General features: G+C 46.8%; 1 protein-coding gene across 4 annotated transcripts in view; it reads left to right on the top strand.

Moving 5' to 3' along the window:
• LOC144702699 (FAD-linked oxidases family protein) overlaps positions 1-27,259 on the top strand; it is a 43,304-nt gene that overhangs the window by 9,237 nt on the left and 6,808 nt on the right. The window contains exons 8-14 of one of the 4 annotated variants that reach the window (XM_078574706.1): positions 3,572-3,608; positions 3,694-3,773; positions 4,066-4,162; positions 7,870-7,944; positions 9,479-9,587; positions 19,502-19,611; positions 27,168-27,230. In XM_078574706.1, coding sequence (XP_078430832.1) covers positions 3,572-3,608; positions 3,694-3,773; positions 4,066-4,162; positions 7,870-7,944; positions 9,479-9,587; positions 19,502-19,611; positions 27,168-27,230 — 571 coding nt within the window. The remainder of the gene's footprint in view (positions 1-3,571; positions 3,609-3,693; positions 3,774-4,065; positions 4,163-7,869; positions 7,945-9,478; positions 9,588-19,501; positions 19,612-27,167; positions 27,231-27,259) is intronic. The other 3 variants (XM_078574707.1, XM_078574708.1, XM_078574709.1) reach the window with 3 other exon arrangements.

Genomic DNA, 27,259 nt, shown 5'->3' with positions numbered 1-27,259 from the left:
GCAACAATCCCTGTGAGTATGCTTGATCGGTACAGACTGCTAGTGCATCCACTGCCAGGAGAAACAATAATGGTGCCAGTGGGCATCCTTGTTGCACCCCTCTTTGTGGCTGAATTTGACCTCTTTCTGGTCGTCCATTTAACAGCACAGTGCAGGAGTGCGTTGTGATGCATCTCTTTACCCAACTGATCCATTCCTTAAGGAACCCTCTTCTTTTCATAGAGGCCCACAAAAAATCCCAGTCTAATGAATCGTAAGCCTTGGCAAAATCAACCTTCCACATGAACCCTTTTGTACCCTTCCTCTTCCATGTTGTTAGTATTTCTCCTGCAATTACTGCGCTGTCAACCAAGAGTCCACCTGGAATGAAAGCTGATTGAGCGGATCCAACAAGCTCTCCTATCCTGGGATGCCGTCTGTAAAAGAATACTGGGATGTCGTCTGGACTTGGAGTTCCATCCCCATTCAACCCCTTGATTGCCACCTTAACCTCATCTTCTGAAAACAGACGAATCAATTATGCTTGATGTTCAGGGCTCACTATCTTTGCCCCCCCTCCCACACCACTTCCACCGGCTCTGTTCCCCTTTTTTGGAGAAGGATCGGAAGTGATCTGCAATGGCCTGTCCCTCTGCCTGTGATCTAATGTGTTCTCGCTGTCCCACCTTTGATCTCAATAGTTGATTTGTATGTCTTCTTCCATTTGCCGCCAGGTGGAAGAATCTCGTATTCGCGTCGCCTGCTCGTAGCCATAATTGTCTTGAGCGTTGTCTCCAATCTTTCTCTAATTTCTTGTCTTCCTCTGCCACCACCCCCTGCCTTCCTCTACGTTCTTGAGCCTCTTCTTCCTCAGCTCTGATGTCTTCCAACTTATCCAGTTGCTTTACTCTGGCTAGAGCTTCATTCCTCTTCTTCCTCCTGATTTCCCAAACCTGTTTTCGATACCCCATTAAATGTTGTCACAGCCCTTTCAGTCTCTCAGCCATTGTCTCTATATCTGACCCGGCTTTGTGTTGTGAAGTCCATGCTTGCTCTATCTCATCCCTGAAATTGACTTCATGGAACCATGATTTATCCATCTTAAAATATGTGGATCGCGTGAATGTCTCATTTGACGCCCACATGATGGGAGTATGATCAGATAACGGTCTCAGCAGTGATCTCACGTTTGAATTTGGGAACTTTTCTGCTACCTCGACTGAACATAGGAATCTGTCCAGTCTAGATTTCATCTCGCCTCCTGCCATGCTCCTCCACGTGTACTCACAGTCCACATGCCCATTTCTTGTAAGTCTGCATTGGCTATGGATGACCAAAAGTTTGCTGAGTCAGTGTCTAGCCCTCCCCTGTTATTTGGCCTATCCCTCGACTCTAGCGTCACATTGAAATCACCCCCCAACAGCATTGGAGACCCTTGGAAGTTGGATACCACTTCTGCCAGCTCACCCCATAATGCCCTCCTCCTCGTTGCATTTGCTGAGCCATACATTGATACTATTACCATCTCAAAATCATCACTTATCCTTCTTAGCTTGACTGCTGTCGTCGCTTGGCCCGACCAGGTTTCCACTTTATCAAACACCGTATCGTTCAAAGCTACCACCACACCACCAGAGTGTCCAACTGCATTGACCACCACGAATCCCTAGAGAAATCCTCGGCCTACTGTGTTCCACACTCTAGCTTCACAAGATTCTAGCATAGTTTCTTGCAGACATACTATTGTGGCTCCCCATTCTTTCAGATGATTTCTTATCACCTCTGTTCTCTGCTCATCTCGGAGCCCGCGGACATTCCATGAAATAAACTTCATAATTGTGTATTTTTCCCCCTTCCCCCCTCTGGGTCCGTTGCAATCCCATCCTCATAGCAACCTCCTCTACTTGGTGGCTAAGTAGGGGATCTTCCCCACCTTCATTTATCTCCACTGTCTTGGCCGCCATCTCTGTTTCGGGCATCTCCATGTCTAGGGCTCGCGAGCTAGGAGTCATCATTTGGATCATCATCTTTGTGCTGCTCTTTGTCTTTCCCCCTGCTATTAACTTCAAACTTTCTCTTTCTCGGCCGTCGTCCACTTCACAATTTCCCGATAATGCTTAATTCCAAACTTTTTCCATTTGTAGACTATATTGGCCGTTGAAGTCCCCCTTTTTTGTCTTGTACTGGATGCTGCTCTATGGTTCTCTTACTCACCTCTGTTTCTGTGTCCTTATGCTTTCCGCTTCATTTGTTCGATGAGGGATCAGACATGTGGTTGTGGCCCTTTCACCTCCCTTCTCCAAACGTTGCATCTTATGACGACGCCTCCCCGTGTCTGATGTTCTCCTCATTTTCAATCTGAGCTCCTGTGGCTGTTATCTGCATCTCTGGATTTCGTTTCTGCGATATCGTCTCCCTGATTTCCAGCCTCATCCACTTGTATTTTTTGCCTGCTGTTTTGCTGTTGACTTTCATGAATGTCCTCCTCCTTTGATGTTGTGGTCCCCTTCTCCCATGATGTATCCATGTATTTACTTGCGTTAACTGCAGGGTTAATGTTGGAGTAATAATGAGGGGTGTAAAAATAATGAGTAGGAACTGATATGGCAGGTGCTGGTGTTGGAGACTCTATGATAGGGTATGGAATTGAAGATAGTTCATGACTTGGGAGGCTTGAAAGAAACTCAAATATTGGTAATAAAGAATCATACTACACCGGTCATGTGAATGAATGACCCAAATACATTGTCCCATGAAGGAATGTCTGTGGGCAGATGTAAGGTATTAGAAGAAACTTCTTCAGAATCGACCTTGGATCCAGTATTTGCTTGCAGGTGTCCAGATGATACAAGGCGTTCACTATAGTTGGTTGCATATAATTCAAAAGATGTTTAAGCAGACAGGCATCATTACTCTTCTAAATGTCCACCTGACTTGGATCAACAAAAGGAGACAGCAGTGAGATGTCAGGGCCTGTGGTGGCTGTTGAAGTATGAGAAAACAGATCTGATCGATGAGTTATAATTCGGGCCAATCAGTGGCTGTGACATTGTCAGAAGACAGGCCTCCTTTGGAGAGTAGACGGTGATGAGACCATAAAAGGAGGTGCAATCACTTTCCTACAAGCTGCATTGGCTTTATCAGCTGTGCTCTCAGTGTCGCATGGATGACAGAAATGACACGCAAATGCCTGCATAGTAATGGCAAAACCACAGATGACAGTTTAATAATGTAGGCTCCTGGATGATTAGGCAACATCACTGTGGCAGCAGAAATTGCCCCCCTGCGGCAATAACTTGCAAGGACAGTGATGAATGAGATGGCTGCAACGAGAGCAACCCACTGATAACAACCAATGGCAGCGTTGAGAGGAGCGCACAATGAGGTTCTGATTGCTTATATCCCTTAATAAATTGATAATATCATTACTATGGGTTTGGGCATACATAGAAGAGGGAGAAAGAGAGAGAAAGTGGGCTAAGCCCCAATAGCCAAGTCCATACTCCTAACAACATTTTCTAAGATTTTGGTGATGGTTAAATTGGCCTAATTACGCATCTTTTCTTGGGCACATGACATCCTTATTGTACAGGTATGGGACCATGCGGGACAATGTAATCAACATTCAGGTCTGACAATCAATACCTGGCTTAAGTTGAAATTCTCTGAATAAAATACATTGGCTCAGCTTATCATTTTGTCATTCATGTACAGGCTGTTCTAGCAGATGGGGAAGTTATCAAAACAGGTTCTAGAGCTCGCAAGAGTGCTGCCGGGTATGAAAAATTGACGAGGTGTTTCAAGTTGAAGTTTTCATAAATGTACTAGCTCTTCAGGTTATAGAAAAGGAGCCTTGCATATTTTAGATGTATTCATGTATGCACCCTATTCCATCAAGCTAGATCCAAGTGGTGTAGATTATCTTTGGTCAGGAGAGTTTTAGATGCTGATTTAGCCTAAGTCTACCTGAAATTTGGTGATTCAAGGCTGTTCCTAAAAATTATCCATGATTTTCATATCCACTCCGTTACTTAATATACTTAGACGTCCTTTTGAAATCATATTAAGATTTTTGTGGGGTCTCAGGTATGATTTGGCGCGTTTATTGATTGGAAGCGAAGGAACTCTAGGAGTGATTACTGAAGTAACTTTGCGGCTTCAGAAGCTCCCTCAATATTCAGTAGTAGGTCTTTTTCGTTGTTCATGATGGGAAGCATGTTCTTTCCTTTTACAAACTATTTGATTTGTTTGTCCTTTTTTTTAAAAATGTAAAAGGGGTGAACGCCCAATGAATTGGTGAACCCCCTCATCAGGATCTTACAGTCCCTTCACCATCAATCCGATCATATTCAAACCCTCTCTTCTCTGCCTACGCCCGCTGGAGCTATGTCGCCTTTAAAGCCTCCGCTTCGTGTATGGCTCCATCTGTAGAAGCTGTTCTTCCCCTGAACAGCACCTCGTTTCGACGCAACCAGATGGCCCACAACACTGCCACAGCAAATGAGCACTCAAACAAGAGATGATTGCTGATTTGTTTTGTTTGTCTCTTACATGTCTTATTGAATATTTTATTCTCATTTAAGTTCAACGTGAGATTTGTTTGTAATTTGCAGTCTATTTCTAGCAGTATCCAAGCTTTCAGAGTTAAACTCCCTTCTGGTTCTCAATCAAGTTTAGTTTTCTTCAGTTTTAGATCAGCCAAATTTGTGTTATTTTGACTAAACACACTTTGATGTAACAGGCTAGTTTCACCTTGATTGGCTTAAATTCTTAAAGCTGGTAAATGCTAGGTGTTGATGGACAATAACGATGAAGAATGAATCAAATATCTGCTAAAGAAAACTTGGACGCTTCCTAAAGAAAACTTGGACCTAATAACGATTTTTTCAGGAATGATTATTTGGAATGAAGAATTTATCTTCAAGTGAACGACTACATACTCGGAGAAGATATTTTTTCCCACAAAAGCATGATTTTTTTTGAAAGATTGATTCAAAGGCAATCACCTGACCAAGCGGTAATCACCAAGCGTACGCATGTCCATCCCTGTAACCCTACCAGTACAAGGTCCATCCCTCCCCCCTGTATATTTAACTCGGAAGAACCAGGTGCCATGAGGCCCTCGGCTTCATGGGAAAGTGCATCCGTAAAAGCCGTCCTTCCCTAGAACACCACCTCGTTACGATGGAGCCATATTCTCCATAGAGTGGCCAATTTTTGGCCCCTTCTCCTCCCTCCTCCAAGAACCGTTCCTCCACATTAACTCCCCAAGAGCCACCTCAGATCAATCGGGCGAAAGGGCATCGAAGAATAAATGGTTGCAGTACTCCTCTCCTGCTAAACATAATGCGCATTCCGCCGATGTGCTGGGTACATCTTCTGACAAAAGGCGTGTGTCAACAGTCATCTTTCCAATAAGAGCCACCCAAAGATCTTTACTTTCAGCAAAACAATTTGGTGCCAAATCGCTCAACGTGCCTGTTTAGTCGTTTGCACCTCCTCTGGTCTCTCTCGTATCTTCTCATATGCCTTTCTGATGGAAAAAAGAGCGCTAGTCCATTCCCAGACATCTTGCTCCCTCGGTCTTGAACTCCGTTGACTCAAGGCTTGCTGCATGTTCAAGAGTTCTGCCACTGTCTGGTCCGACAGAGCGCCAGCAATACGTGGGCACCATGCGCCATTCCAACAATCCCACCGTGGCATTAGGACACCAGGCCAACGCAAATAGTCTCAGATATGCCTCTCATAGTGAGTCACACGGAGACCACGCATCCAACCAATACTGAAATATTGAGCCCTCACCAAGCCAGGACGAAAAAATTCTCGAACATTGGGGTAAATCTGTCCTAGTTCCTGCCTATATGCTGACCCCCTTTGACTGAGGCTACTTTTTAGTCCCAGTTTAGTCCCCGACCATAGCTGTCTCATATTATATTGATGGCGAGGTCGTCCTTGGGGTTCATGATCCATGTCACGCTCATCGGGAGAAGGGTCGCGTTCATACTTACTATATGTAAGACCCCAAGTCCACCTTGTTCGGTGGGCTTGTCTACAGTATCCCATGCCACCAAAGCAGGTCTGCGACCTTGTTCGGTCCCTGAGCCTTCGTAAAAAAATCTTCTCATTACGCTCTCTATTAGTTTCCAATGCCTGATGGCATCTTGAATTTGGAGAGGTGAAACATTGAGATTGATGACAGTACTGACCGTAGTGGCACGAAGCGTTCTCTCGATAGTACTTTGGTTTGCTAGCCTTTCCAAATGTTTTTTGATCTTTTCTACAAACTGCTGCCAATCTGTATTATTTAATCTCACCCTCTTTTACGGCTGGCCCAAGTAGCAGATCGGTAGCCTTCCAATCGGTGTCCCCAAAGCCACTGCTTTCACTGTGACTCCTCTTCTTGAGACATTCGGCTACCTACAGAAGCTGACTTAGCCCAATTAATTGGAAGTTCAGAGAAGTCTGCAAATAAATCAAGAAAGGTGGACAAATTTCATACCTCCTCCACTGGGCCTTCAATAAAAAAGGTGATGTCGTCCACTGCAATAATGGAATACCCTTGTCTCACAAAAGCATGATATAGATGAATCATAAACTTAAGTTCTTTCTTTAGATATTGCTACATCTATGAGCCATTTTCCTAATCCCTCTCTTGGTTTATATATTAAATTGTGTTGTCACTGTGACGTGAGCAATGTTAGTATCTACATGGTATCATAGCCTTGTGTGACAATTGCTGCTCAGAAGACCCGTAAGTGCAAGCAGGTGTACGACACTGATGACGCACCTACGCGCACCCTGGTGCCGAGACTGGCTGAAGTGGACCCAAGACGTATGGGGTGCTCGCACGTCTTGGAGGCATCATGTGCGGGATGCTGGTGTGCAGACGCCACCACGTGCAGGGGGAAGCACCATGGGTGGGGTGCCAGTGCACAATGTTTTTGGTCGATGAGCGCAAAGGCGCGCCATCACCATGCACCTTGCGAAGCTAGAATGTGTCAGGCTTGAGGGAGACTGTTGGAATCTCTCTACATATCTGGGACATAGGGCCAATATCTCTCTCACTCATTAAATGTGTCAAACCACATTGTTTCTATTACAAGAGGAAAGCCTACAAAACTCAAGTGTGTCACTCCCCTATGATCATCTCTGATCAACCACCTCAGATAGTCCCCCTCCCTGTAGCCATCTCTAATTTCCGATTCATGACTAACTTTAATTTCCTATTCCTCGCACCTTGATCCCTCCAGTTTCTTCATTCGACAGTTGGCATTTTCCAGGATTTTCTAAATTCCCTCTCATCCTTGCAAGCCTGGTGGGTTTTCCTTTTTATCAAATGGTTTTACCGAGGGATGCTTTGCAAGAGCTTATCAAACTTATTCCTTCATTCACCCACTGGACATTGACAAGTAAGAGAATATATTTCCCTCTAGGGTTGAGAAAACCACTATTAGATATTCCCATTGGATCAAGAAAACTTTCTAAAACTCCAAGTTTTTTGGTAAGGTTTTCTTTCACTTAAAATGAACTTTGACTCCTCCAAAATAGCTAATCTTGTGCACATGAAGTGCACTCTGCATGAAAAAGAACCCTTCTGGTTGCTAAATCAAAAAAAATAGAGGATTGTGGAAACTTAAGAAGAGTTTCACCAAGAAAAAATAAAATATGTTTAGAAAATTTGTCAACTAAAATTATCTATCATTTTGACTTTAACCCTCTTTTTTTAGGTACACTGTTGCTGCTCCATTATCCGTAGCTCTCATTTAATCTTGAGCAATCAAATATTTTCCTGTCTATGATCGTTAATCTTCAATACTACACAGTATTCATTTGGTATTTGCTGTGATTAGGCTGAGTCTATGAGTATCTATTAAGGCGATGATGTTTCAGGTTGCGATGTGCAATTTCCCCACAATTAAAGATGCTGCTGATGTTGCAATAGCTACAATGCTCTCCGGGATACAGGCAAGATGTTCTGTCTCTGCACAATCTGAGGGATGTTTGTCATCCTTCTCCCTCTTATTAGAGACCAGAAACTATTATGTTTTTTATCATGAAAGGTGAATTATACTGCATACATGCTGAATTTTGTTCATCAGACATCCAACTTTTGTTTTATGTTGTGGAACATGAATACTAGTCTGTGAAAGACATGTTATTTGGATGATTCTAACATTTGCATTGCCTTCTGCATGTTCATCATGTTTCCTGTATAGTCTTGTTGCTCAGACTTTGACAAGATTGCTTGACATCTAGTAAAATTTTGACTGGCGATGGATACTGCGACCTATGCGCTTGAACTTGATTTGTTATCTCAAGTGAGGCCCACCAACCTGTTCCTTAAAAGAGATTGTAAGGTTACACTGTTGATTCATTCTCCTCCAGTAATAGCCTTGGTGCCTTTTCCTTCCCTTTTCTCCTCTTGGAATTTCTGTTAGATTCACTCCGAGGTTTAACCTTATCCAGCAGATTCTTCAGCACTTCTCTGACCATTCTCTGTGTTCTCATATTTGAACATCTTCAGCACAGTTCGATAAAGTATTTGTTGGTCCATCATACCAGCATCTCCTTTGAAGTTTTGGTAGAACCGCTTCCATGACCTCAAACTTGAGCTCTAGATATCTCACTGTGAGAGAATGTTGCTCTGATATCGATTATATAGATCACAACCAACGTTCAGTAATAGAGGAATACAAAATTTTGTAGTTACTGTGACTCATATTGCTCCAGATAACTCTCCTACAACAATACACTTCTCTCAGCTCGGCCACATGCAGCCTTCACCTCCAGACTCATCCTTGCCAGAAGATTAGCTGCCCACCACAATGTTACTTCTGTCCCAGTGGCCCCATTGGTAGATATCTTGGTCGATACTATGTAATGACCTGTCCTTCGGTTATGCTTTTCCCCCATTTTGTGCAGCCACCTATGCTGCATGGGGGCCTGGCCTAATTTCTTTGCACTTAGTTACTCATGATCAGTATTTTATCGTTGTCCTTTGTGCACGAGATAGCATCGCTCATGATCTGATGTAGTCCAGGAGTCCATTTCGTGAAGCCCAATAATAGATGGTGGACCAGGGTAGGGAATCTTCTAAAGCTGATAAGATCTACTGAAACTCACGTGGAGTAGCTCAAAATCCTCTAACAGATTTGACTTTCTCCAGCTTCTCTTTGTTAGAGAGTGGACTGGTGATTGTGGACTCAAAGGTTGAAGAGACCAGTTCTGTGAATTCATGACTTGGCTGCTTCAAGTAGATCAGGCTGGTAAACTCAAAATCGTTGCTCTGCAGTATTCCTGGGCTCAGGCATTGTCATGATCCTAGCAAAATGCAATATAATTTTTTAGCTACTGTCTATGATCAGCATCCAAAACAATTGATATGATATGAAATTGTCTGCAATTGCTCTGATTTGCCAAAAACCAAACTCGTCTCTCTAAAAATGTACATTTTACAAATTCTATATGCCCTTCTTGATGATTTTACAATAATTTGCAGGTCTCGAGAGTGGAGCTTCTTGATGAAGTTCAAATAAAGGCAATTAACTATGCTAGTGGAAAAGACTTGCCTGAGGTCCCGACGCTAATGTTTGAATTCATTGGAACTGGTATTCATACGATTTATTTTTCGTTTCCTTATTTATGAAGATGGGATTCTTGTGAATCGTGCATGAACTGTTTTTTTTAAAGGTCCCTTTAAGGACCTATCGTATTGCCAACGGATGTCGACATCACACATGTACGGCCTAACTGGCATGTGTGACTTTCAAATTATTATGTGGAAGGTGTTACGTCCCACTCATCCTCGGTCCTGCTCAACGGCCAAGCCAAAGGAGGATGGATCCACCCTCAAAGGGGAGTTTGGCAGGGCTGTCCCCGAGCACGACTGTTGTTTGTCCTAGCCGTTGACACTTTGGCCACCTGCACCACTAAAGCCTGTGAGCAAGGCCTTTTGCGGGGCTTTCCAACGGCAAGCTACCCGGTGGGTATCCCGTTAATACAAAATATGCGGATGACACAACATTTTTCATGGAAGGCTCGGTGTAAAAAGCACGTATCCTGTCGGCCCTACTAGACTTATTTGCTGACTTCTTGGGGTTGCAACTCAATCGATCCAAATTGGTTTTTGTGGGTTTCAGGCTTTCTTCGGAGGAGGAGACGCAGTGTGCCAGTGCTCTCGGCACACCACAAGGCTCGATCCCAATGAACTACCTGGGTCTCCCTCTAACAGGGAAGTGTATTTTAGCGGCAGAATAGTAACCAGTGATCAAGAAGGTGGAGAAGAGGCTGGAGGGATGCCAGAACAAAATTTTATCAAAAGGGGGTCGTTTGGTGCTCTTGCGATCAGTGCTTTCTGTTAGTTAAGTGCTTATCCTCCTCTTGGGCCCTATTCTATAAGCCCTTTAGGAGCTCTTATTTCCTCTCTCTCATAGGGTATAAATACCCTAATGTAAGCCACTTACTTCCTTATGTCAATCTATCCTCTCATTTCTCAACCTCCATCGACCCTTCTTCTCCTCCAAACTCTCTAGGGTTTGTCATGGTATCAGAGCTCTAGGGCTCCTGATCTTCCCTCTCCTCTCTAGGGTTTTGACATCACCCTTTAGGGTTTGAGATCCCTTGATCTCACCCTCCCTCCCTCCTCACAGCCAGCCGCACAGCAGCAAGCCGCGCAGCAGCAAGCTGCCGCGCGACCAGCCCGTCGCACAGCAGCAAGCCGCGCGCCGCGCGCAGCAGCCAGCACAGCCGCAGCAGCAAGCGCGACCAGCCAGCCGCGCGACCAGCCAGCAGCGCGCGACCAGCCAGCAGCGCGACCAGCCGCCACGACAGCCAGCCGCCGCGCGCCAGCCAGCAGCGCAGCAGCCAGCCGCGACCAGCCAGCCAGCCGCGCGACCAGCCGCCGCGCAGCCAGCCGCGCGACCAGCCAGCAGCGCAGCAGCCAGCCGCGACCAGCCAGCCGCACGACCAGCCAGCCGCGTGACCAGCCGCGCGCAGCCAGCCGCCGCGCGACCAGCCAGCAGCGCGGCAGCCAGCCGCCGCGCGACCGCCAGCCGCACAGCCGCAAGCCGCGCAGCAGCAAGCCGCCCGCGCCCGCTCTGCAGCCAGCACAGCCGCGCAGCAGCCAGCCGCCGCAGCCAGCCGCCACACCAGCCAGCAGCGCAGCAGCCAGCCGCCGCGACAGCCAGCCGCGCGCAGCCCGCAGCGCAGTCAGCGCGCAGCCAGCCAGCGCACAGCCAGCCGTGTAGCCAGCCGCACAGCCAGCCGCACAGCCAGCCGGCAGCCAGCCGCGCAGCCAGCTGCACCGCCAGCCAGCCGCGCAGCCAGCCGCACAGCCAGCCGCGCAGCCAGCTGCACAGCCAGCGCAGCCAGCCAGCGCAGTCAGCCGCGAGAGAGAGACCATAGAGACCATGCCTTACAGAGACCGACTTTGCGGAGAAGCCGCTCTCCTACAAGATCACTCATCCGTTGCCTCTGGTCCCGGAATCAACTCTTCTCCGCGGCCCGAATCTTCTGCAGTGGTCTCGCTTCATCGAGACCACCCTCAAATCCCGTCAACTGTACAAGCACTGCACCGAGCATCCCTTGACCGCCGATCACCATCACTATGCGGCTTGGGACGCCGAGGAGCAGTTCATCCTTGGGTGGCTGTCCACGTTCACATTGGCCCCCGATTTCCGCGACCGCTTTCCCCATCAGAAAACGGTCAAAGGGTTTTGGGACCAAGCCACGAAATTTTGCGGGCGGGAGAATGATTGGTGGCGCATCTACGCCCTCGCTGCTCAAGCTTCCAACCTGAAACAGGGCTCTCTGTCGATCTCCGATTATGCTCGCACACAAGAAGGCGTGGGATGATGTGGACCACTACCTGCAAACGGACGACCCCAAGTGCAAGACCTATCAGAACATGCTTATCCTGCGCATCATGGGGTTTCTCAACGGCCTAAACCGGGAATATGAGGCCATTCGTCGTCGGGCCCTGCACAACAAAGATGGCCCTCCGGATCTCGAGACGTTGGTTCAGGAGCTCCAGGAGGAAGAGAGTCATCTCCTTCTCCATGGGACTCCCACCTCCGACCCGGCTGAGTCCTCTGCGCTTCTGGCAGCACCTGCTGCCGCTGCTGGGCAGTCCTCGGCCCTCTTACCGACTCCGGCAGCCGCTGCCCGCCCTGCAAAAACACCCGTCTGCACCTATTGCGGGAAGCCGGGCCACTGGAAAAACAAGTGCACTAAACGTCTCAACGACTGGCGAAAGAAGAAAGAGGCGGACAGCAAGGCCATGTTGGCCCAATCTGAATCTTCGGCCCGAGCACGTCTACCACGGCTCTGGACAGCATCAAGCCGAGCTTGCCCGGCTCCGTGATCAGGTGGCAGCCATGCAGCCTTCTTCGACCGCCTACTTCGGCACATTTGCGCGTCTCCCTCCCCGCCGACACTTGGTATTGCGCCATACGGCATCTCACTCGCCGGTCGATCGGACACGACTTGGGTGCTTGACTCGGGGCCACTGAGCACATGACCCCCTCAACACTCGGTTCGTCTCCTACGTCCGGCATAGTGGTGCACGTACTGTTCTCACGGCCGGGGGTGGACGACTACGCGTGGCTGGAATCGGGGCAGTCTATGTGGACGGCCTTGGTGTGGTCCGCAACGTCCTCCACGTTCCCGACCTGCGGGCTGTACTTCTGTCACCACAACGCCTTGTTGATGCCGTCCAGTGCTCATTTCATCTCCAACCTGACGGCATGTTTCTGTCTGACAAGGTCGGCGGACTACACGGATTAGGCAGGAGAACGGGCTGCTGTTGCTGGATGATGGGGGACGGTCGCAGTGCTTCGCGGTGCACCGGACACTTCGGACGGGGGCCGAGCAGCGGTGGGGCCGACTCCTGATGACGCACCAGCGGCTGGGCCACCCGCCTTTTGCGACTCTTCACCGTCTTTCCCCTGAATTATGTTCTGGCTTGGACCTTAAGACCTTGGTGTGTGACGCTTGTCAGTTGGCGGCATCGCCGTTCTTCCTTCACTCCGTCCTCGGCTCACACATCTGTCCCGCTGTTCCGGGTGCATAGCGACGTGTGGGGACCTGCCCCGAAACCTAGCTTGAAAGGTCATCGGTACTTCCTTCTACTTGTGGACGAGGCAACTCGCTATACGTGGGTCTACCTCCTCACCGCGAAGTCGGAAGTTGCGCAGAATGTCCGTCATTTTTGTGCGATGGTGGCGACGCAGTTTGGTCGGGGTATCCAGCGGTTTCGCTCGGATAATGCCCGCGACTTCTTCAACAACGACCTCGACGCCTTCTTCGCCGACCGGGGGATCCTCCACGAATCTTCATGCCCTGCCACCCCGGAGCAGAACGGACTAGCCGAACGTCGCATCGGCTATGTCACCTCGACGGCCCGGACGCTCCTTATCGACGCCAAGGCCCCGTGGCCGTATTGGGGTGATGCCGTCCTGACGAGCACCCATCTCGTCAATCGCATTCCCACCCAGCTGTTGGCGTTCTCTACCCCCCTGGACCGGATGAGCGCGGCCTTCCCCGACACGTGCCTGCGGACGGGTCTCTTGCCACGGATATTCGGCTGCACGGCATATGTCCACGACACGTCTCCGGGCCGGACAAAGCTTGACGCTCGTGCTGTTCGGTGCGTCTTCGTTGGGTACTCCTCTCTTCAGAAGGGGTATCGGTGCTACCATCCGCCGTCTCGGCGATACTTCATCTCGGCAAATGTCACCTTTGCCGAGCATGAACCCTATTTTGGGGACCACTCTTCCTCATCCCGCCTCCCGTTGGCTGCGGCCCCTCGCTCCCCACTTGGGGCCGTCCCTTTCTTGGAGCCCACCGCTCCGCATCTTCTTCCTCATTCCATGATCCTCTCCCTTTGATTCTTCTCCGTCGGTGACCCCGAGGCCTTTGGACGTGCTGTCCTCCCCATCTTTGCTTCCCGCCATCCGGCATGCTCCTCCTCTTCCTCCTTCCTCCGATCAGTCCCCTCTCGAGTCATCCTCCTCGCTTCCCGTTGCGCCTCCTCCCCTTGATGACCCTTTCCTTCCCTCCCATGACGCGTCTTCTTCCCCTGCTCCGTTATCTGATTCTCCCGTGGAGGTTTCTCGTCCTCCTCCCGAGGACTCCCCCTCCCCCACTGCTTCCGCTCATCTTCCATTGGCCGAGCCATCCTCAACCTCTCTCGACGATGACGACCAGTTGGGATGGCCCATTGCCCTCCGGAAAGGGGTTCGTCAGTGCACTCAGACGCCCCGTTATCCTCTTTCGCATTTTCTTTCCTTGGACCGGCTGAGTACTCCTACCGGCTGTTTCTTGCTCGCATCGAAGTCGGATCCCATCCTCGCCGCTTAGCCGATGCTATCGCTTCTCCTCATTGGAAAGCGGCGATGGGCGAGGAGATGCAGTCCCTACTCGAAACCGCACTTGAACATCGTCCCCCTCCCTCTTGGCAAGCGGGCGGTGGATTGCAAGTGGGTCCACACCAAGAAGCATCATGCGGATGGCACCCTTGAGCGCTACAAGTCTCGACTTGTGGCTCGCGGGTTCACCCAATCTTACGGAGTGGACTACTTCGAGACGTTCTCCCCTGTGGCGAAGATGGAGACCGTTCGCCTCCTCCTGGCCCTCGCGGCTCACTTCCGGTGGGCTATCCGACAGTTCGACGTCAAGAACGCCTTCTTGCATGGCGACTTGACGGAGGAGGTGTACATGCAGCAGCCCCCGGGTTACTCTCTCGGCCCCCCTGGCCACGTCTGCCGACTGCGGAAGTCCCTTTATGGACTAAAGCAGTCTCCGCGCATGTGGTTCGGCCGGTTCTCCGCTGTTCTGAAAGCCGAAGGGTACACTCAGAGCAACGGAGATGCCACTTTGTTCTTCCGCCACCGTCCGACCGGGATCTCCATCCTTGCTGTGTATGTCGACGACATCCTCATCACGGGATCAGATGCTGCTGAAGCTGTTCGTCTTAGCACCGCCCTGGCCAAGGAATTTGAGATCAAGGCCCTTGGCCTTCTCCGATATTTCCTCGGCCTTGAGGTGGCGTACTCCTCACGGGGCCTCTTTGTTTCACAGCAGAAGTACGCCGTCGACTTGCTGACTTTGACAGGGATGACCGGGTGTGCGCCCGTGAGCACTCCTATCGACCCCAACGTCAAGTTGGGCAAGGGCGAGGACTCTCCTTTGACGAATGCTCACCGCTATCAGCAGTTGGTGGGCAAACTCCTCTACCTGACTCACACTCGGCCCGACATTGCATTTGCGGTCAACCTGCTCAGTCAGTTCATGCACTCACCGAGGGAGATCCACAGTCAAGCCGCACACCGGGTACTTTCAGATCTCAAGGGCTGCCCGGCAAGGGACTCCTCTTCCTCATAGCTTGGACAAGACGGTGAAGGTGTACACCGATGCCGATTTTGCTGGCTCCGTTGTGGATTGTCGGTCTACCACGGGGTACTGCACGTTCGTTCTTGGCAGCCTCGTCAGCTGGAAAAGTAGCAAGCAGGACAAGGTGTCCCGCTCCAGTGCCGAGGCCGAATTTCGTGCTCTTGCTGATGGGGCAGCCGAGGGACAGTGGATCCACAACATCCTCGCCGATCTTCACGTGAAGTATGTGGGACCAATCCACTTCTTCTGTGACAACAAATCCCCTATCGCCTTAGCCAAGAACCCGGACAGCAAGGGCATCAAGCACATGGAGCGCAACCGCTATTTCTTCAAGGAACGTATGGACGAGGGGCTCTTCGACCTCGAATACGTCTCCTCTGCTGACCAGGCAGCGGATGTCCTCACCAAGGGACTGTCCCGGCCGCTGCTTCAACGTGCTGTATCCAAGCTCAATATGGACGACATCCATACTTCGCTTGCGGGGGGGTGTTAGTTAAGTGCTTATCCTCCTCTTGGGCCCTATTCTATAAGCCCTTTAGGAGCTCTTATTTCCTCTCTCTCATAGGGTATAAATACCCTAATGTAAGCCACTTACTTCCTTATGTCAATCTATCCTCTCATTTCTCAACCTCCATCGACCCTTCTTCTCCTCCAAACTCTCTAGGGTTTGTCACTTTCAGCAATTCCCATATTCTACCTGTCGGTATTCAAAATACCAGCAGTCATGGTTAATCGGCTGGAGGGAGTGATGAGAAGGTTCTTTTGGGGAGGCAATGGTGAGGAGGAGCGTAGCGGGGTGCCCCTAGTAGCATGGAAAGTAATATGTAGACCTGTGAAGCAAGGAGTACTGGGGATTCTTCATTTGGAATCCATGAACTTGGCCCTCTTGACCAACTGGGTGGAAAGGATTGTGTCATCAGCAGAGGGACTTGTCTTAAATGTCCTGAGGGACAGGTTAGGCTCCGCGACAGATTGGGATAGGCGCTGGGCTAGAGTTAGGGGGGAGTCCCCCTTCTGGAGCGGCCTACGTCAAGCTATACCCAGCATACGTGAGTTTTTTGAACCCAGACTGGGGGATGGGGCTGATTTTCTTTTATGGACCGATAACTGGTCCAATCAAGGGACCATGAAGCTGAAATTTCCGAGACTCTTTGCCCTAGCAATGAACCCCGATGCCGCTGATGACTGTTGGGACAGGGCTTGGATCCCTAACCTGACCGGGGCATTATCAGACCATTGGTTCGAGGAGCTATCGGGGTTGCAAGAGATCCTCGTAGCCCTCACCCCGTCGAGTGATTCTCGAGATGGTTGGGTGTGGTGGGGGCTGCCGTTCTCGGTGAAATATTTGAAGATTCGACAAAGGGGGGTGACTCGACAGTCAACAAGGCAGGCCACACGTTGATGAATCAAAAAGTTCCCCTCAAAGTGTGGATCTTCAGCTGGCTGTTAAAGCGAAGAAGGTTGGTCACACGGGTTTTCCGTAGGAGGTGGGCTCCAACAGATTCCATCGAATGTCCTATGTGCGCCAGGGGCAACAAAGACTGCTCCCACTTGTTCTTCACGTGTCAGTTTGCTCAAAGAGTATGGGCATCACAGCAGGTCCAAGGGTGGTTATCTCCTCTGACGAGGCATTTTGGGTCTCAGTCACGGTCTGGAGATCCAAGAGCAGGCTAGAGTGGGGGAGGCTGCTAGCGACATAATGGGTGCTAGGGCCGCATCGGAACGAGGTGGTGTTTAAGGGGAGACGACTTCGGTGGAGAATGTCACCCACGATATTCAGGTGCTAGTGTCCTTGTGGGTTGGAGGGGCCTGAAAGGCAGACTAATTTTGGGTCTTGACTGTCTATTGTTTGTACATAGCTTTCATTTTTAATGGTACCAGGTAGACCACCAGCCTCGGGTGATCTGCCCTATTTCTTTCAAAAAAAAAATTATGATGTGGAAGGTGCCATCTCCTATAAATAAAAGATGTGGAATTTGGCATTTCTTTCCAGGATTCTCAATCTCCTATAAAAATTGGTAGTTGCTGTGACTGTAGTTTGGAGATTCTCCAGCTCTTGAGATGGGAGAATGCCAATCTGGCTCAATCTCAGGACACTTTGAAAGGGACCAATCTGGTCCACTCTTTTCTTACTGAAGGCAACATGTGTAACATCAAATTCAAATATCCGAATGCGGGTAGGTCTGTCACTATAAATAAGGAAGCTTGCAAAGGGGGAAGGGGCTCTCAACTTCTTTCAAGAAAGGCAATTGGAGTTCCAAGCTAGAGATCCTCCTGCTCAAATATCAGTGTGGAAGAAAGTTGATTCGGCTGGTTCCTTCAATGAAAATAGGAGGCATCAATCCGATCCCTCTATTGCTCAATCATTCTTGTCTCTCGAGTCTTCCTCTATGCCCTATTCTTAGATAAGGCAATTGTGTGAACTTTTATAATTCTAGATATTTCTCAAAGCTCTACATTTTCATAAATCTTCCTAAGGATTTTGGTCAAACATTCCAGGAGTTTGATAATAAGCTCCCAATAACCTATCAGAGAATATAGAGAGGGAGGAACATCACATGTTAATGTCTGTAACGACATGTGTGGAGCAAATAAGGAGAAGGTGCAGGAAGGCATCTAAAAATAAAGAGGCAGCCCTCCCCCAAAGAAGGGACATTATTTTCTTGGAACAAAAGATTTGCTAGAGCGGTGGGTAACAGCAAGGATCCTCCAAGCCAGACAGGAGCAGAGCTGATCCAGATATTCCCTCCATCTCTTTGCATGTCAAAATCAGCTCATTAACCCCCTATATTTCCATTTTCATCTACTGTTTTGCATTTAGAGAAAGGATTCTTGATGGAGAACAATCAAATTGGCATTTGAATTGGCGACTCCCAGCTTTTATTCACAATTTTTCTTGTGGGACCTTATCGAAGTTATAACGAGATGATTCTCTGGTGAACATTCTCTTTTCAGTATAATCTTGGAGGGGTATTTTCTCGTGGCTTTGTTATGTATCTTGGTTCTTGAGGCAGAACCTTAACAGTTTTCTTCACAATAACTATTAGATTCAAGCACTAACCAACAGTGCTAAAAGCTATAGCTGATAGCAAGGGCACTACTTTTCATCTTTAAGCAGGATGTTGTTCTTCAACACTCCCCCGCGACACCTGCTGCGGACTGATTCATGGCCCAAGCGTGCAATGTGTTGCGTTTGAAATTTGAGCCTGCAACCTGTCTCTAATACCATATTAGATTCAAGCACTTACCAACTATGCTAAAAGCTATAGCTGATAGCAAGGGTGCTGCTTTTCATCTATAATCAGGATGTTGCTCTTCAACGATAACCAACTGCATTTTGGTCCACTCAGTTTTCCATGTTTCTTCACGGAGAACTACTGTATATTTTTATGGTGAAATGAAGATCCTACGATTAGAATGGGAAACTTAAATGCCTAGGTTTGAGTACATCGCATGTTTTCTGATCTGCCCTGTGATAAACAGGTCTCTGGAGTTGACGTGTGCTACTAATATTTCACAAATGTATATTCTGATGGTGGAGATCTATGGAATAAAAATGTTTACTGCAGAATTTTGGTCACTATACTCAGATCAAAACAGGTCATGTTTACTACGTTCCCTCTCTTCAGATGGGCTTGCAGTTTCCAACAATAGTTCAGAGTAGATCGATTGTTTTGTTTAAGAGTATAAGCGTGTGTCACGAGGCTGTATATTTATCAATTAAACTTTCACTTTACAGAGACTTATTTGGCCTAATTATAGAGTCCTTTGGTAGTCCTGTAATGTTTCCAATTTGGAGGGAAAATGCTCATTCACTTGTCCTGTAATGTTAGCAATGTGCCAACTGAAGATATGAGAACCATCACTTTTCAGAAAAAAAAAGAACCATCACATTTCCATGGCATATACCTTGGACTTGAGAAGTCTGGTATATTGTTGATCAGACAATGTTCAAATCCTCTTCCCAGGTGGATCACCTGTACTTACTTTCTGTGGAATTTCTCCACACTTTAAAAAAAACTATTGATAAAATTTTGAAATGACTATTCGCTTAATCGTTTTTTTTTATTTGTGATGACTCATACCTCAAGCTTTGTTCCTAATACTTTTATTCTTTTCATTTTTCTGTCAGAGGCATATTCACGGGAACAAACTTTGATTGTCCAAAATATTGTCGGTGAACATAATGGAACAGATTTTATTTTTGTTGAAGATCCTGAGGCCAAGGAAGAACTGTGGAGAGTAAGTGGCTTTTTTTTCATATGTTGTTGTCTTGTATTATCTTTCTTGTTTTAAACATTGTTGGAATCATGGATCACAAAATTGAGTGCTAATTTCAGAGGTAGAGACATCTAATATACATCGCTGGGAGATAATTCGTGACATCAAGGTCCTTTCCCATTGAATATGGGGCAGAAAGCAACAGTAGACATTTACGTTCTCTCAGATAATTTGAAAACTCCTTGAATCTTCTCTTGACTCTGAAGACACCTAGGAGGTATACTATTTTAACATTTTAAATGGAGGTGAATGGACCTGTATCTATCTTTCTTGTATTTTTTAGTACTTTATGATCATGTGGTGCTCGTTAATGACACATTTAGATATTTCATTTGTACTTTCGAACTTGCAGTATAACTTTTGAGAAATTACAAAAAAGTACTCCAGAAGGGAAATGGATGATTTTTGGGAATGTCTGATTCAACTTGGTTCCTCTTTCTAAATGGTAATAACTTTGTCATTTCAGAAATCTGTGAAGAGACAGAATAAGAAATGTGATGTTCATAATAGCTCCATCCTTTGTTACATCAATATCTTATATAGAAGGACGGGAGAGAAGAACTGAGTAAGAGAGAATGTTATTTGGGCATTGACCACGTGACATAATTTGTGTAACTACGCCTGTCAAGCTGGATCATATAGATCAAATGCATAAAGGTTGTAAATAAAGTTCAGTATGCAGAGCAAGTGAGGCCGTCATGTGTAGATTGACAAGTTGATCACCCAACAGACCAGCATGAGAAGCAATCAGCTGGGGTTGCATTTTCTCCCAAAAAAAGCCACAACCCGTTTCAACGTGCTTTGTATGCTCATGGAACTCTGGATTTGACGTAGTATTTAATGGCTCTGCTAATATTACAGTGAAGAGACAGATGACGGGAATGTGAAACCCAACTCTGAAACAAAATGGCAGGAAACTACAGATTGTCATTGAAGGAGGTTGTTCAGAAGTAACATAAGCCACTGAATAATCCACCTCTGTGCTCAAGTAAGAAGCCACACCATCCTTTTTCTCTTTTCCATGAGATGAGATTCACACTTCGAAAAGCACCCAGAATAACCCCTGGTTGAATGATGTTTGACCTGGGAACGTGCCCAGTTTGCATGATAATATGGTGCGATAAGTTTTGCTTTCAGCATAAGTACCAGACCCTTGGTAAAGCAAGCAATTTTCAAGACCTGGAAGTTCCAAGCCTGGCCCAAATATTTGAGTCATAAAACCTTTTGGTGGTATTTAGTTAAGTCTCAATGCATTTGTAATCACCCCCAATAAGAATGGTATCATTCACATACACCACCAAAAGATAAAGACATACCCAGCAGAGGTGCATCAATAGAATACAAAATGTCAATAATCGCTACCAAATCACAGAACAAACAAATTCTAGGCAACAGGGGGAGGTAGAAAAATAACTTCAACAGTTTCATTCCTCTTAGACCTGGTTTAAATATCAGGTAATGGTAAATCATGCATGGGCTAATGGACAGATCCATTAACCCAGATACGATAAACTGACATGACAAGACATAGGACCCCATACATCAGATGGACAATTAAAGCCCATTGGCTGACACAGAGTGACCTGCCCCTCAACGTGGAAGTTCAAATGCAATAAAAGTTGTATAACTGAAGGGACTGAAGCGTGCATGGAGAGATATTTTAACGCATAATAAAAGTTTTCAAGCCGATGCACAATATCAGCTCTAGTAGAATAGATAAATCCTAGAAACTGTTCCATATGTACCTCCTCCTATGAGTTACTGTACTGAAGTGCGTTTTTTATAGTTATATGATAATCTGTGATGAGAATTGAAAGAAAAGTGCCATAACTGAATGAAAATCTTTATTGGTGTAATGTTGGCCACTGAGGAAAAGATCTCGTTGTAGTCTTCCCCATAGGTTATGGTCAACTCAACCGTTGGGCAACAGTTGACATTAAAGATCCATTGGCATCCCATGGCAGGATTGGATTGTGGTTGTAGAAATAGGCACCAAGTAGCAATCTGATCTAGAGTGCTCATTTCCTCTTTACCTTGATGTCTATGATATTTAAGAATGCTCAACTGTTCACATTGTGTTTGCATTTCTTAAACATCTGGGGAAAGAAGCAGCATCACATTCATCGCTTCCTCCAACCATTTGAACTTATCAAAGTTGTTAATGAAGTTGGTCGTTCCCAAAAATTCCAGCCTGATTCCAGTAATATAAAGAGATTTCCATGGTGCCATGGTGGGAGGACTGGTGGTTTCCAAAAAAGTTGCCGGAAAATTACCTGAAAGCTATATTGGCAAGGAATGAAACGACAAATCAAAATATATGGTTCAAATTGTCAAATCTGTCAAAGGCATAAGCCATGGACCCTAACTCCAGCTGGCCTATTATAACTTCTACCTCTTCCTGATCGAGTCTGGGAAGAGGTGTCAATGGATCTTATCAAAGGTCTACTGGGTTATTATGATTTTGACTCCATTGTGGTAGTAGTAGATAGACTAACCAAATACAATCACTACATAACTCTCAAATATCCTTTCAATGTTCATGTGATAGCTGAAGTTTTGCTGAAAGAGATCATGAGTTGCATGGAATTTGAAGAGTGATTATTTATGTTCAAAGCAGAGTCTTTACCTGTACTTTTTCGAAGGCACTCCATAAGTTGCAGGGAACTACCTTGAGGATGTGTTACTCTCATCTCAGGTCACCAACAGAACTCCAGAAACCGATGGCCAAACTGAAGTTACCTACAGAAGCTTAGAATGCTATCTAGGTTGCTTCACATTGTATAGTTCGAAACAATGGGTTCATTGTAAAGTCCCTCACTGCTATCCATCTCATCAACCATCTTCCCTCATGTGTCCTTTTTCATATCTCTTCCCTTACTGCCCTGGATCAGGCCTACCCAACTGTGTCGTCGAAAACTAAATGCTATCATCCATCATTTTATGGGTGTATTTGCTATGTTGCCAACCATCACCCTTCTCGAAACAAATTCGATACCAAAAACGCTCTGATGCGTATTCGTCGCCCCAAAACCGGTATAAATTTTATCATCCATCTACTCATGGCTTCTTTGTGAGTAAGGATGTCACCTTTAATGACCCAACGCCTATATATTCATCCCCATCTTCCTTGTCCACTTCATCTTCTCATACACTTGACGAGTCCCTTGATTTCCTCATTCCCCTTGCTCCTATTCCCATTGTTTCTGACTCTGCTCATCCTCAAAAATTCAATGGGACCACGTATCTTTGGCGTCCACGCTCTCAATTGGTGGTCTCTGCCCCGTCACTTGAGTCCACACATGAATCTACACCTGAGTCTGCATCTGAGTCTGCACTTGAGTCTGAACTTAAGTTTGCACCTGAACCTTGTCTTTTTCCTGCTGAGTCACCTACTTCTCGTCCCTCTCTTGATGACCTTCTCATTGCTCTCCGAAAAACCACTCGTTCCTGTACCTCTGAATCCCTTTATCCTTTGGCCAATTATGTCGCCTCCCATAGCCTCCCCTTTTCTTAATGAGCCTTACTCACGAGTTTTGATTCCATTGTCCTTCCAAAGACAATGGGTGCAACATTGGCTCATCCTGAGTGGCGTCATGCCATGGAGGAAGAACTTGCGGCCTTGGGAAAAAACCAAACTTTGAATATTGTTCCCTTGCCGCCTGGCGAACATCTGGTCGGTCCTTGGGTCTTTGCCATCAAGTACAAGTCAGATGGCTCTTTTGAATGATATAAGGCTTGCCTTGTGGGTACGGGTTATACTCAGCAGTTTGGCATTGATTATTTGGAGACTTTTTCCCGTCATCAAGATGAATTCCTCAACCCTCATAAAGGTGCATAACATTGTATTTATAGGAAGGAGAGAGAATGCAAGGTGGGCCCATTATCATGGGTCATTACAAGGAGATATTAGAAATATGAGAAGAAGCCCATTCAACAATGTGTGTGTATTTTCTTTGCCAAATCATGGAGTAGCTGGAGCCACAGGGATACTCCAAGAACTAGCAAGAGAGGAGCCGATTTGGCAAACTCTTCACGAGGACTCTGCCAATCCGGCAGTATTTCTTCGTTTTCCTTATCTACTCTCTACCATTTTCCCCTGTCCCTTCTTTTGACTCTATGTAATTGTTCTGTGCATTGATTCAAGACTTTTAAAAGTTCTTTATGCAAAGGAAGGATTGTTCTCCCTTGTTTTTCTTGATCTGATCTTGAAAAAATATGAATCACATTGTCAGAGATTAAACTTGCTCAGATCTTCAAAAAAAGAGATTACACTTGCTCCTTTAGAATCTTTATTTTTCTGTTACCATGAAGCGACAGAAATGGAGAATAAAAACTAATAGCTGAATGGGAGAGGGAGGATCATATGAATTTGGGTCCACGTTCTCCAAAACAGGTGACATTCATCATCCATGGAGGAAGGCATGAGATGGACAAATGGGGCTGAGCGGAAATTTGTTAGTCATCTGTCGCAATGTCTGCGGTTTCATTCTATGGGCTAGACAGAGTGGCAGACAGATTGAACTGTTGATGATTGAAAACTAGAGTAGCTATTGAAATGACAGAAAAGAATGAAAGGGTATGTAAAATATAACAGGAAGGGGTTTTATTCTGTTTTCCACTCCGAGGTCAGGACAGATGACTGTTTTATTTTGAAAGAAAAGAGGGAAGATCACCCAAACTCAGTGATCAACCCAAAATTGATATTGATATATATGATCGTGACAAAATACATCCCCGGCCAGTCTGGCCTCTTTTCCCTCCGTTGATTCCTGTTGAACCAGTAGGATATACAATTCTCCGAATCATGTAGGGCCGAGTCCAGCAACACAGTCTTTCCCTTAAATACCACCTCATTACGGTGCACCCATAATGTCCAGAGCACCGCAAGGACCCTTCCCCATCTCGAACGCCCTCTGCCTGCCCTCCCCTTGAGTGAATTCCAGGATGACACATCTGACATCACTTCCACCCCACTTAGCTTCTGTAATCTCCAAATGGCCTGCACAAAAGGACACTCAAAAAACTGGTAAGAACAGTCTTCCTCTCCTAGGCCGCTCATGGGACACGCTATTGGCATGTCTGGGATCATGGGCCTTCAGGGAGTACGTGTCATAACTGACCTCCTAATGAGTAACCACCCAAAAATCTGCACTTTTAATTGGAATTTTCTGCTTCCATAGGCGTCTACGCATACGGATAGTGTGTGCATCGTCTGTCATACTCCCCCGGATCTTCCTGTAAACCTCGTGCATTGAAAGCGAGACGGCCCTCCATACCCAACTGTCCCGTATCCCACTGAAGGGCAGTAGATGCACTATGGTCTGTTGTGTGTTCAGGAGGTCTTCCAATCTCTGCTCCAACAGTGCACCCTGCGTAATCGGATTTCATGTGTCATCCCAACATTCTTGCACCGAAGCTTGAGGACTCCTTGCCAACGAAAATAGACGGGATAAAGCTTCCCACATCGGGCCTCGGACTGACCAGTCATCTATCCAATATCAAAAACACGCTCAGTCCCCTAACTTGAGTTTGCTGGAAAATCTGGCCCATGCCCTGCCAAAAACCAGAGGCCCCTCTGATTGGGATCGATCTCAGTTCCCAACTCAATCGCATGCCGTACATGTCTCTCTAGACTTTCGTGACCTTATCCTCCTTCGGTCCCATAATCGTGGCCACCCATTTAGTCAACAGCGCCATGTTCATGGCTTGCTGGTGTGGAACTCCCAAACTGCCGTATTCAACTGGTCGGCATCACCTCCCTTGATACCCTAGCTGATACTGTTACGGACCTCCAACGTTTCTACAAGAAACGACCAAGAAAGGCATAACAACCAGCTGGACTTTGGGCGGAAAAATATCTATATAAATAAAGGTCTCCAAGCAGAAGACGGGAGGGATTTTTGAAGTGTGGTCTGGCGGGAGATGCTCCGCAAGAGACGAGAGGGAAGCCGATGCGGCTGAAGCCTCTTCTTCATCTTTTCTTTCCTTTTCGGGATTCTCTGTATCCCCTCTTGATTCTCTACATTTTTTCATATTCCAATTGGAAGACATTCTGAATTGATCATTGTTACGAATTTCTTGGGTTTTCTGGACGAATTTCAGGAGATCCATATCAGATACATAGCCATTTGTCGACCCGGGCCCGTACCAGAAGAATCGCCTCATCAAAGTTTTGAATTGACGCCCAACCCCCTTGGGCTTCTTGAAAACTGAGAAGTAAAATATTGGTATTGCTGAGAGTACCGATCTCAATAATACCAGTCGCCCCAATCATGACAACACCCGGCTCTGCCAGCCCTCTGGCCTTCTCTTCACCTTCTTGGCCGCTGGGATCCAATCTGTGGTTTTTAGCCGCCCACTCTTCAGGGACAATCCCTGGTAGCGCATTGGGAGGGTCCCGATGGGAGTCCCCAAAGCTTCTGAACATTGGTCTTCCTCCTACGGTGTAAAGCCAAACCCCAAAAAACAGATTTGGATTGGTTGATTTGCAAGCCTGAGAAATCTGCAAAGAGATCTAATAGCATTGATTGATTTTGGGCTTCCTCCATTGAGCCTTCGATGGAAAAAGTACTGCCATCCGCATATTGAAGTTGTGGTATACCCGATAGGAAGCTCGCAGATTGGAAACCCTTCAGCTTTCCCCGGGCATATATCTTTACTGTACATGTGGCCAGAGCATCCGCTGCTAGGATGAATAAAAGCGGGGCCAGTGGGTGTCCCTGTCTAACTCCTCTTTGGGTGTGGACCCAACCTCCCTCTGGTTTACCATTCACAAGGACCGAGAAGGATTGTGACGTCATGCACCTTCTCACCCATTTCACCCATTCCAACAGGCAGTTTCTCTTCCACATTGAAGCCAAAAGTAAGTCCCAATCCAGCGTATCGTATGCCTTAGCGGATTGAAAAGCCCTTCTTGCCCTCTCTCTCCAGAAAGAAGCTATCTGAGCGTTTGAGATGGGGCCATAGACGGAAATGACCACCCATTCGTATCCATTGCTGCGCTGTCGCAGCTTCGCTCCCGCCACAAATTGTCCCACCCATTCACCCTCTTTTGAAAGAACTGTCTCGCTCCATGCGATTACCTGGCCCCCTCCACAAATTGTTCCATGCAATTATAGATGACTGATGACACACTGGGTATCATTCTATTTTTTTTTTCATCCTTCCTCAAACGTTAGATCAAACCTGCAACTCTCCAGGCCAGACATACATGTAATTGGCTGGCAGGTCTCTCCTTGCCATTTATGGAAGGCCAGATCCTCCTTTATATTTCAATCTCTGTTTGATTCGGTGAGCCATGGAGTTCCATTTCTTCACTATAGTTTCATTTCTGCTTAACTGTGTTATCCGATGTGAATAATTTCCCTAAATTATATCCCCTGAACCATTTATGTTTTTTAGTGCATATTTCTGTTTAGATGCATAGATTAGTTGGAGATTGTGTTTTGTGATGTTGTCATTATTTCTTTCTGCCAGTACATATATTGAGGACACTTGTTACTTCATACTTTCTTTAGATAAGAAAGGAGGCACTATGGGCTGCATTGGCTATGGAACCTCACGCAGAAGCCATGATCACGGTCAGGATGCAGCAATCCATTTTAGTTTA

This window comes from Wolffia australiana, chromosome 4 (assembly GCF_029677425.1).
Source record: "Wolffia australiana isolate 7733 chromosome 4, ASM2967742v1".
In the NCBI taxonomy this organism is placed as follows: domain Eukaryota; kingdom Viridiplantae; phylum Streptophyta; class Magnoliopsida; order Alismatales; family Araceae; genus Wolffia; species Wolffia australiana.
The sequence above is the reverse complement of the archived record's forward strand: the minus strand, read 5'-3'. Positions and strand labels throughout refer to the sequence as shown.